The following is an 11,386-nucleotide window of genomic DNA, read 5'->3' on the forward strand; positions in this document are numbered from 1 at the left end:
TGATGAATGCAAGGTCTTTATATATTTCTTCAGCATAATTGCAACGACATATTCATAGCACTGCAGCACAAAGTCGAATGAAACACTTGATGTTGCTGTATGAAGTGATATGAGGCAAGTGGGTTTCCCTTTTGACAATGGGTGCCTTCCTTTCTCAGTCAGATTAGTGCACCATGTTGAGTAAAGAGACATTTCAAAAGCTTCAGCAAACTTAAAAAAAGAGAGAACAGACAAATAAATACTGTACAACACCATATATGTAATACTAGATTCAGAAATCACAAGAAAAGATCATGCTTTCCTCAACAGAACACTTGATATGCACTTTCAAAGAACAATGCAGCATTTCTGGCGAGTTTTCCTTCACAATAACACTATCATCAACAAATGGCAAACAAGAGTACATTTTGATATATCTTTTGTATATATTTATATATACTTTAAATAAAGTGCCTTCCTTTAAAATTGGTGATTTCAAAATGTAAATGCGTGTTTGCATATCACATCTTGAAGCAGAATTCCTGAAAAAAGGTTTGGAGTGAACATCCCTAGAATGAGACTGGATAGAATAGGCGATTCCTGGCATACGAAGGTATTTCTATGTATAGTATATATTACTACGAAGGTTTTGAGCAAGGTGCTGAGTTTTATTATAGCGACAATGCTAACACTGTTTCCATAATCAATTCTTTGCACTATATCTTATGGGGTATTTACTTAAAAGTGTGTAGGAATGTCCTTTCTATCCATTCAAGTTCTGTACATAAACCCAAAGACCCTAAGCCCACAGCTTAAGCAGCAATGACATCCTTCTATCACACATAATGCTTGAACAGCTTTTTCAGTTAGAAGGTTCCTTACTGCTTTTTGAAACCGAAGAAAAAGCATTATCTGCCAATCAATTACATTCTGGAATAGGAAATCTGTTACCTTTCGACTTATGTTTACCCCAATACACTTTGTAGTAGTTTCAATAGTGCTCTGCTGTCGAGGTAAATGAACAGATGTGTTAATCGTGGTTAGTGAGTCCCCCTGAGAACATTGTAGAGGTCTAAGAGCATCATCACTGTAGAACTTAATTTCTTCCTACATTTGCACCGTAGAGACTTAGGAGGCTGGATTTACGCAGGCACCAACAGTCTGATTGTTTAACTCTTTGGCACCCAGATCATATTATCTTCCCGGCTGTGAAAATGTGAGAAAACGCTTGAAATCAACCTGTGTGACGAAACTCTGGAGATCAAATATTCACATAATTTAGTGTCCCAAAAATGGTCTGTAATGTCTATTACTATGAGTCTTCTTGGGTTTATTGATGTCCTGTCGTCTTGTTCCCCTTAACACCTTTGTGAAAACCTGATGGATTATATATTGTAGCAGCATAGTCGGGATATTCATATTCTGTTGGACTCTTCTCATGCATGTGTTTGTTTCATCAATATAACCAACCCACATTCATACATTTCCCTAACATAAGACTTACAAGAAGCATGATCAGGATGTTTATCACATGTTGCTTATTGTCAATCACAAGCGCTCCGGGACACTATCAAACAAAGCCAGTAGGTAGACATCATGCTTACACGCACCCAGGAGAGTGAATATAGAGAGAGAGCTGGATGGTATCCCAGATGTGGAACAGGTTGGCAAGCAATGGGAGAACACTGCTTTTTTTTTTTTCATTCTTGTGATTTAGTTCCATTGAGCCTGATATCAGGAAACTGTGCCAAATCCTAACTTGAGACAACCACACTTCACCCACACACCTCCCAATCACAATTGTGCATTTCCTCTGAGTCAACGCATGATTTAGGTGTAATCTTCGTATGTTTTAAAAGGCTGTCTCCTCTCAAATTAGGATTGGGCCCTCTGACTGTGTGAAGTGGTAATTTTGGCTGTGGTCCCTCAGTACTCCCTGGCTTCCTCCAGTTCATTCATGAACACGTCTTCATGGGGGTTTTCTGGGCAGCTCAACCCATTGTTAGGTGGCCGCACCGCGTGGAAGCGACTCCAGTCTCCCTTGCACAGGATCCACGGCAGCACGTCCACCTTGAAGTGCAGCTCGGGAGAGAACTCAGTGCTGATCAGGTTAGGCGTGCCTGCGCCTTTCCCCCGTGTGATCAGCCGTCCACGATCACCGTAGCAACAGTGCTGCGCTGCAAGAGTGGACGAATCGCTGGAAAGTGCTGAGCGGATGCAGCTGCGCGCTGACGGCTTGTAGATGTCCATGCGCTCCTTGGGGCCACTGGCGTCGCGCCACCGGAATGGCCGGCCATGATTTTCGTCGTAGACGCTAACCACGGTGTACGCCACTTCAGAAGGGTAAGCGCAGGGGCAGCTGGGCAGCTCAGACATCACCTGGTGGAGGTACCTCTGGAGGAAGTCACTCTTACAGTTGAGCCACTTCTCACAGCTGTCCACATCTGTTAGAAAGAGGACAGCAGCACTTGGTGAAATTGAGCATTGCAGATCTTCAAGAGAGCACTACTAGTCACATGAACATCGGTCACTTTGTAGTCAATTTCAAATTAAATTCTGGCATCCATAATAATCTATGTTACAGAATGGAGAAATCCAGTTCTAACATCCCTTTTATAAAATGGCATGTCACTTTAATTCATTAGCTAAGGGTGTACCCTCACAAATCTACCCCACTACAGTATTTATCTGACCCAGCATGCTTTGTAAAATGGTGTACAGTAAAATCAGCTTGCAGTTAATGGGTTTAAATGTGTAATCGTCCTTTTGACCAATGAAATCTGTCCATTACAAAAACCATACCTGTTCCAAATGGCTCTGTTCCATTCTCCATCGCGAAAGGGAATGGCTCGACTACAGTGTTGACATCACCTAAAAAAGCGGAGAGTGTAAATTAGAAACAGCAGAATCAAAATCTAAATATTCCGGCCTGTCTTTGTAGTGTTTTTATCTTAAAAGGGAAATATAATCTCACCAGGACAAGGCTCAAGGTCACACTTGGAAGCTTCCGTCAGAGTGCAGGAATAGCCACAGGACTTGGTCCTTTTCCTCTCCCCGTTGCCACATGTCACTGAACAGGGAGACCAGGGAGTCCACTCATCTGTTTCCTTCTCTGTGAAAACAAAATTCAAACACGGTCACAAACTGTCTTTGCAGTACTATGACCTCGAGAAACAAAACTACAAATCTGAAAAAGTTAAACTGAACTGAAAATGTTTTTTTTCTTTCAAATTCAGAATAGGCTTTCAAAGTCTCAGTGCATATAAATGATTTTTTCTCCCGGTCTAACCTTTCCCATGCAAACCCATATTCTTTTTAAGAAGGCCTCATTTTAAGAAGGCCTCAGTCAAATTAGAGAGAAAGAAGCTGTGCTGTGGCTGTCCGCCTCCGCACCATGTTTCCTTGTGGTGTTAATAACACTGAAAACAAGTCATTCTTGATTAAAGGCGAGGTGGGTGCAGAAATACCAGCTTGGGTGTAGCGAGCACCCAATTTTACTTTGTGGGCGCTGCCAACTCGCCATGTGGCCATACGGGAATGAGGTCTCAGGAGAGTCTTAATTACAGAAGAAGCTAAGGCAGACATCCTTGATTTATGCTCCCTCAGTCTTTAGATGTGACCACTTTATAGGCATTGTTCCCTTTGCTTGCTCCACTACATGCACAACACTTAAACGGATCAAATCTATATTGGCATACATGGGATGGGGTAAAAGTTGCACAGATTTGTATTTTCGGGAAAATATCTCTGAAGAATGAAAGATGTGGCTGTGGTAAGCCCATGACTGGGTTCTGATCTTCTAGTAAGCCTCAGATCAGATAATCAGATCTTTATTTCATTCCTTTTTTCCATATATATTCCTTTACCTTTCCCATTCCATCACTCTGTATACCCTTCTCTTCCCTCTTATTATTGTCTTTATAAACCACAAATTGTCTCTGCACAATGAGACACAACATGTTTTCCCACCAGAGAATGGCAGAATTAAGAGGGGAAAAATAGCTGTCAAAGTTATGCACAGCCCTGCGAGCCCCCCGAAATTCTTGAACTGGCTCAAAAGGCCGAGCCGCAGAGGGCCGTGAGTGCTGCCAGGGTCGGGGGGGGGGGGGCCCATGGGGTCCCGGGGAAAGATGAAAGGGGCCAGCCGAATGGCCCCTGTCATTCTGTGTTCCAAATCTGCCCTCTAATTGTCCACAAGCAGAGGACTGTTTTGTCCCAGGGAACAGTGCCGGCCTCACGCTGCCATTAGCGAGCGCATCGGACCCATCTTCAAAAGGCGGGCCTCTGCGACCGGCACGACCAGTGTCGACTTCAAAGTGCCCAGAACCCGCAATATCCTGATGGTCGAGTGCTCATGCTGCCTCGCATGCTGGCATCCTTTGGTGCTCTGACTGTGAGGATAGTTATCCAGCAGCCTCCTTAACCACTGTTGTTCTCTCTGTCTCTTGTTTCAGACATTCCCTTTATCTGTCTCGCTTCTGATATGAGAAAATCACTAATTGTATTTGCACACTTTTCCCTTTTTTGCCTATACTAAAAAAACAGAGTAAGTCACATCTGCTGATTCTAGCAGCCAGTGAGTACCACTTGGCAAACCTTACCGTAGTAGCTCTGTATTGGATCCCAGCCTTCGTTCCAACGCGTATCCCAGTCTTCGCCCACTCCGCTTGGTAAGGGCTCCTCGCTGCCGTAATCAAGAGAGTAATCCTCCTCCTCCTCCTCTTCCTCACCATTTTCGTCTGCCCCTGAGCGGCTGTTGCTTTCCTCGCCGGAGTCGGCGTCGGTGTAACTCCAGAAAAGGGGCCAGAAAAGCTTCTTGCCTCCTAGCCAATCCACGGTGGAAGATGGTGAGGAGGAAGAGGAGGGTAGCCATTCTTTCTCCTTTGCCAGATCCATCTCTACCTCCATCTGGGGGTCGTCCACCACCTCAATGGTTACCTTTATTGGGAAACAGAGGCCCTCTGTTAATCTAAAGCCACCCATTAATCTGCGTCACTGATTTTAAGCACTGTTTGTGAACAACTTTCTCTAAAACTATCAAACCAAGACAACAAATTGTAGCGTGATTGGGAAAACAAAATTGACAATGACATACAAGTGATTGAACGATCCAGTATTGTTCTATCGACTCTGCTATTCCGCTTCAGTTACAAGCTCTTCTTACGAAATCAAGTGAAAGTGAACTCGCTTCCCGGATCCAAATCAGTCAGCGAGACTTGAGCACGAGCATTCAGCCATCAAAACCATCCTCTCAGGGAGAGAATGTGAGCATTTCTTCTGGATAACTACCTCTCATTACCTCAATATGACTCATCCTAGATGCTACAGTACTTCCAAGGGCCCACTTGAGCTGATGTGAAGACCAGGCAATGCAGAGACTACAGGGGGAAATCCTTCTGTAACGTTTGTGACATTCCTTTCACAATTAGGAAAGAATTGGAAATGCTTTGTTGAATATATCTTCCCGTCAGAATATGGTACATCTGGTCTATAGGCTACATGAAAACTCATCAGACATTTCATTGGTCTCTGAACTTGATGTAGACATAAGGCCAGCATCATTATGTCCCTCTAACCACATCCTGATTACACTGACCAGAGTCGGAGGGAATAACTGCCCCGAGATGGAAGTTAAACAGAACGACTTTTTGGGTCAATTTAGAACGAGATGATGAGGACTTAATGGCTCACACTTATGATCACTGAGCCTGTTTTGTATTAAAGGTTACTTTGTTGATTTTGTTGAGCATTAAGGAAATAAAAAGTGTCACACAATAAAAGTTCAAATGTAGTCCTACATTTAATAATGAAGGCAATCTAAAGAACTCAAAGACTGCATATCTCCAATTTAGTGTGACCCCCCCCTGCGGAATCACCTGTATGTTTGGGTTCTGCGAGCTGATGTCAGCATTTGCCAGGTCTGGGAAGTTCTTGAGATCCAGGATGAAGGGTTTGGTCTCTTCCTCAGGCTCCGGCTGTGGGAGAACACCAACAGAGCGGTGCTGGGGGTGGGTCCACCTCCTCTGGGGGCCGTGGGGCTCAGGCAGGAGACTCTGGACCTGGTTGTGCTGCTCCAAAATCTCAGGGACATATTGGACCCCAGCACCGGGAATCAGGTGGCCATGAGCCTGAAAATACAAGGAAATGAAAGATAAAGATGTTTAGTGGAACAGAACAAAATAGTTAAATGATTCAAGACATGACATGACATTACTCTAGATTTTTTAATAATATGTTTACTTTTCTGAATATATTTATACTTTTACTAATTTGACTTAAGTAAACAACCCGAAACATAGAAAAAAAGGGAAACGGAGACAACTGTAACACATTCAAAAGCCAGTAGCTATTTCGGGGCTACTGACCAAAAAGGATCCATCATTTATAGCGACTCACTGATGAATATAAAAACAATTAGTGCCCTGTTCCAATAGGAAACCTTGAAACCATCTACCACTTTGTAGCTTGGTCAGCAATTCCAAAAAAGCCCCCGAGGCATCCGACTAATCAGCCAAGTGACCAACCAACCGGCTTTCGTTCATTTCATTCATTTCTTTTTTTTCCCACAACAGTCATGGCATCCGGGCTGTGGACAAAGAGGGGCCTGTGCCAGAGAGATCCTCTTTTAGCTTTAATGAGAGGGCCTGGGAGGCGTGGGACCCCTGGGTTGGTGCGAGCGTGTCTGAACCTGCTGCGCTGCCGCCACTACGGACGCCACTTTATATGACCTTTCAGGTTTTACAGTTAGTGAGCCCAGCGGGAGGAAATGTCGATCTCCTGAGATGGATTGAGATTACTGGTGACATTATGATGGTGGGAAATTGGAGATATGTGTACTGTATCTGGTATATAATATGGTCACTCAAAATAGAATTTTTGGTTGGTCTCCAGTTGGCATGTATCTGTTTCATGTCTAATAGAACACATATCTATTTCATGCCTGGTCAAAACCAAAATTCAAACCCCTCTAATGAACCCTTGTCTGCCATTCACTCACGTCTATATCATCCTGAATATGCTAAATTGGCTCAAACAAATGGTTGAACCGGACCTTGAGATTTAACCTGAGCCATTTTGCGGTCTGCTCAGAACAAACCAGTTGCCGTTGGAGGGCTAAAAAGGAGAAGAAATGTCAAATTAATGACCAAATGGTTGATGATTTATACTTCTGGCCTCTGGAACAGGGCGTACTTTTCACTGGCTGCCTCTGATTGTCCCATAAAGAAGTTATGTGGTCGGTCAAATTGAAGCATGTGAACACATAGAGCCTGTTTAGAGGAAAAGCCCGTCACGCATGATAAATGATGAATGAAGAGAAGTTGGCCCCCTCCCCAGATATCTGTAAACTGGTGGTGAAAAGAAGATAACCTTTTTGGCTTATCAAGCTTTTTTATGTGTAATTGTATCCAATAAAAATGCTGTAAATTCACAATTTACCAAATGTGATTGCCAAGAAAACTCAAAAGAATAATAAAAGAGCAATGCTGAAAACAAATTAGCTCTAGCTTTCTAAAGCAATGTCAAACCCTTAAAGGATGTGAGTAGCAATACAATTTAATAGAATACTTTATGCAGGTTTGAACACGTTGTGGGACAATATCAGATACATTTAATAGATTTTACATTTTCAGGAGCACATTTTCATTCATTCATGAAACAAGAACTCAATTAACTAACAAAATATGTATTTCTCCTAATAATGGGCTAATTTAAAAAGTCAACTCTTTGTGCATTGTTTATGTTTTTACAAATGTATTTTTTGTATTTCACTGCCTCCAAGCTAATGTGTAATGTTCAATGTATGGAAGGAAATACAAATTTTAGTTATGAAAGAGCTGCAATTTTCTCTATCATAGCATAGCAAACAATAAAGGCCCCATGCGTCTGCTTCTCTTACAAAACACCTTGCCTGGTGTCTGGTATAATATTTTATGTGGAAATCCTCAGATACTATGTCCATTTTACCTATTTTCTGGCCTTTTAATAGTGTTAGTGCATTGGTACATAACTGTCAAATACAGTATGACCCACAGTGAAAATATTTCAAAATCACACACATGCTCAAACACCTCCACACACACACGTGCAGACAGACACAGAGGGTCCAGAGTCACGAGACAGGCCAAATACTTTCACACCCTCCTCATCTCGTCCTGTTACACATCTGGATCCTGTATTCTTTCGCCCTGTATATCACTCTCCTCCTCCTCTCTACCTCCCCCACGTTCTCTCTGATCCTGCTCTCCTCTCTATAGCAGGGTGCTTCTGATCAAAGGGCCCATGGCTGATGGCATGCAGTGTGTTTAACAGGCAGTGGGGGACTTCGACCTGATCTGGAGACCACTTCTCATAGGAACTTCAAATCAAGCAAAGCATTGTGTCCTCCTCTTACTAGATTTAAAAGATGCATATTGAGGCAACTGTCAAATAATGCTGCTAATGGTGACACATATTAAGGGTGGGGAGAGGTGGTCCGAGACTGGATTTGGGACGCCATAGTCGTCATTTATACTTGGTGACATGTCCCAAACACACATTTTTCTGAAAAGTTGCATGCACAACTTTAAGAAAGGTTTATTTGCACAAGAGAGCATGTACAATCTAGACAACAGTTTGTCTGTTCACACTGGGTGGCTGTTTTTTGGGGACCCAATTGGGGCAATTTGGACATGTGACACATTTAAAAATGACTAAACTTTGAACAAAAAATAGAAAAAATTGCTACCACCTTGTCCCAGCAGCGCACAGGCACTGCACTAGTAACGTTACCAAGTTCTTGACACAGTTACTTCCTGTCCAAGTTTTCCATTCTCCGTCTGTTGAGTCAGGTTTGTTATATTGCAGAGCGAAACCAGGTCTTGAGTTGTCCTAAGGTGTTGCTTACAAAGAGAAAGCCTGGGTATATTGCACGCCCTCTGCACTAGTGCTTTTTTCATCTGTAAAAAGTGTCCGCACCACTTTTCAAAACAAAGTGACGCCCATGGGGGCAGCAGGGGCTGAGGCGAGGGGCAGGGACAGGATCCGGTGGGATGGGGGGTGGAGGGGCTAGGAAAGGCAGGCCGTGTTTTATGCACCCACAGATATCAAAGGCCTCTGCACTTCGGTGTTTCCAAACCATTTCACAAAAACGATAAACTATGGACACTCTTTGATCGCCCTCTTTCACAAATGGACAACAAATGCATGCCTGGTGGAGTCAGGGTGAGGTTGCGGAGGTGGAGATGGGAAGTGGAAGTACAAGGGAAACAGGTCCCAATATTTAGCAAAGAGGCCACCTCAACACAAACCCCCACTTTCCTCTTGTTCTTCGCTGAAAGATGGGGGTAAAACCAAAAACAGGAAATTCCACATTAACACAAAAAAGGGCCAATGTAAACAATCAGATGGATGACACTTGACCCGAGCTCCAGTGTTAGGGATGCCGAGGGCTCGCCTTATTCTGGTTACATAAGCATCTCGTTACTGGACACCCGCTTTACTGAGCCTCCCTTCCTCCCTTCCTCTGCTAATCTCTCCTCTCCATCCACCACTTATGTGTCCATAAGTTCACAGGCGAAATTCAGAGTCACCAACTGCAGCCTTTTTTTGGTGGATGAAATGAACAATCGTCACACAAGCCGCAGTGAGATTTTTTTAGTCTCCTCACTAATCGTTCCCTTCTCTTCTTCCCTCCCTCTTTTCCTCTCTGTCTCCTTTTGCTTTGACATCAATCAGACAGATGATGAGAGAGAGAGAGAGAGAGAGAGAGAGAGAGAGAGAGAGAGAGAGAGAGAGAGAGAGAGAGAGAGAGAGAGAGAGAGAGAGAGAGAGTCCCAATAGGGCATCCATGGGAGGCCACACAAGAAGGAGAGTTCAAAGGCAAAAACTGAACCCTGACACAAACACACACAAACAGGCTTTGATATCCAAATATGTCTGTGTGTAACACAAACATTCCCAGAGACACACCACACACTGCACAGCGTGTGTGTGTGTGCAGAGAGAGTTTGGATTTATTATAGCAGGGTGTATGCCCAGTGATGGCAAACCTTACTATACATGGAGAGAGAAGAGCAACAAAACAGATTCTGAAATGGAAATTATGTCATTTCAGCATAGTAAATCGACCTTACAAGCCATTTGTTCCAATATTTCCTATGACATTTTACCTTTACTAGTTAAATCTAGAAATAACAGAAATGACTAGCTAATATCATGTTTCAAATTGCCCAAAATGAACCTGGTTTTAGTGTCAAACAGTTAGGCTACTAATGACCTCATGTGTGTGTGTATTTTGTGCATTTTCATTCAATTTGCTTATAAAAGCTACACGCTTTTAGTTTAGTCATGTTTAAATGATACAGTCAATGATAATATTAAGTAAGACTATAAGTTGACATTAATAAAGGTACTACATTTAGCAATAATGCAGACTAATGTATGAGTATGGATACATTAAAACAGTTAGCAAAGATACACATGCCAGCTAATTAGACTTCAAAATTGTTTTGCTAGCAGCAGGTGTGATTTTAAGACTTCGCAGCTTCTTTTTTTTAAACTTTCCTGCAACTTGCTAAACATAACAAAAGCCAACACGTAAAGAATATGTGAAGAAACTCACTTTGTGGGCAACATTCTTGTGTCTGGTAGGAAACCCGGTCCCCAAACTCACGAGAAGTATCGACCAAATCACGAGCAGCGTGTGAAATCTCCTGGCGACCCCTTGAAGCATCTTCAAAGCTTCCTGTGAAGATTTGCAAAAGTACTTATCTTCAACTATTCTCCCTAAAAAGCGTGTTGTTTGAAAAAAAATTGAGTTCTTCTTGCTCAACCTCCGTTTGTCAGCAACTTTGACTCGGGACAAATGAAGTTTTTGGCCTCGTCAGTGTGGAAGTGTCGCACTTTATGAAGATGCGCACCAGCGTCCGGAGGTATCCCGCTCGCTATCCATATCTGGCACCAGCGCCTCGTGCAGCAACTGTCAGTCCGTATGGCGGCTCGAGCCCAACGCTTCCCTTCCCCATAAAACCCACAGTTGGTCGAGCTTTAAGTACCAGAAAGACTTTAAATACCCCACGCAGAATCTCCCCGTCCGCACCGGCGCTCGCTTATTCAACTACTTAAAACTGTGAGTCACTCCATCGTGGGTGGGTGGGTGTTTTCTTCCGATACATTGACATCTGGAGTTGCTGTGCGTTGTTTTTTGCTATCTGTCTGATGCGTTAATCCATTATCCAGATGAAGTTCATCCGCCGGTTCGAGTGTGTTTGTGTGCGCACAGCCCAGCCAACCGGTTTCGGTAAACTTGCCTTTTACGCACGCATTCAGAAGGTTGATGCTGAGGGAGATGGGGGTGGGAGGCTTATTGCTCACAGCTGTGTGGAGGGGGGAGCGCTGGCCACTGAGGTTCTTGATAAGGTACAAGGTT

General features: G+C 43.4%; 1 protein-coding gene across 1 annotated transcript; it reads right to left on the reverse strand.

The window, feature by feature from the left end:
• Positions 1-11,278, reverse strand: ism2b (isthmin 2b). The gene is made up of 7 exons (XM_063901649.1): positions 10,791-11,278; positions 10,580-10,702; positions 5,856-6,107; positions 4,581-4,917; positions 2,954-3,091; positions 2,782-2,850; positions 1-2,423 (listed from the first exon to the last, which is right to left on the reverse strand). Exons 2-7 carry the CDS (start codon positions 10,688-10,690, stop codon positions 1,906-1,908), a joined length of 1,425 nt encoding a protein of 474 aa, XP_063757719.1. The 5' UTR covers positions 10,691-10,702; positions 10,791-11,278; the 3' UTR covers positions 1-1,905.
• Between the last annotated feature and the right edge of the window lie 108 nt (positions 11,279-11,386).

This window comes from Eleginops maclovinus, chromosome 15 (assembly GCF_036324505.1).
Source record: "Eleginops maclovinus isolate JMC-PN-2008 ecotype Puerto Natales chromosome 15, JC_Emac_rtc_rv5, whole genome shotgun sequence".
Classification (NCBI taxonomy): Eukaryota; Metazoa; Chordata; class Actinopteri; order Perciformes; family Eleginopidae; genus Eleginops; species Eleginops maclovinus.

Excerpts from the sequence above, each read along its gene's own strand:
- ism2b (XM_063901649.1), bottom strand. The coding sequence starts at position 10,690 with ATGCTTCAAGGGGTCGCCAGGAGATTTCACACGCTGCTCGTGATTTGG. Across the intron at positions 4,918-5,855 it reads CGCAGAACCCAAACATACAG|GTAACCATTGAGGTGGTGGA; the intron begins GTGATTCCGCAG and ends TTCCCAATAAAG. Across the intron at positions 2,424-2,781 it reads AACAGAGCCATTTGGAACAG|ATGTGGACAGCTGTGAGAAG; the intron begins GTATGGTTTTTG and ends TCTTTCTAACAG.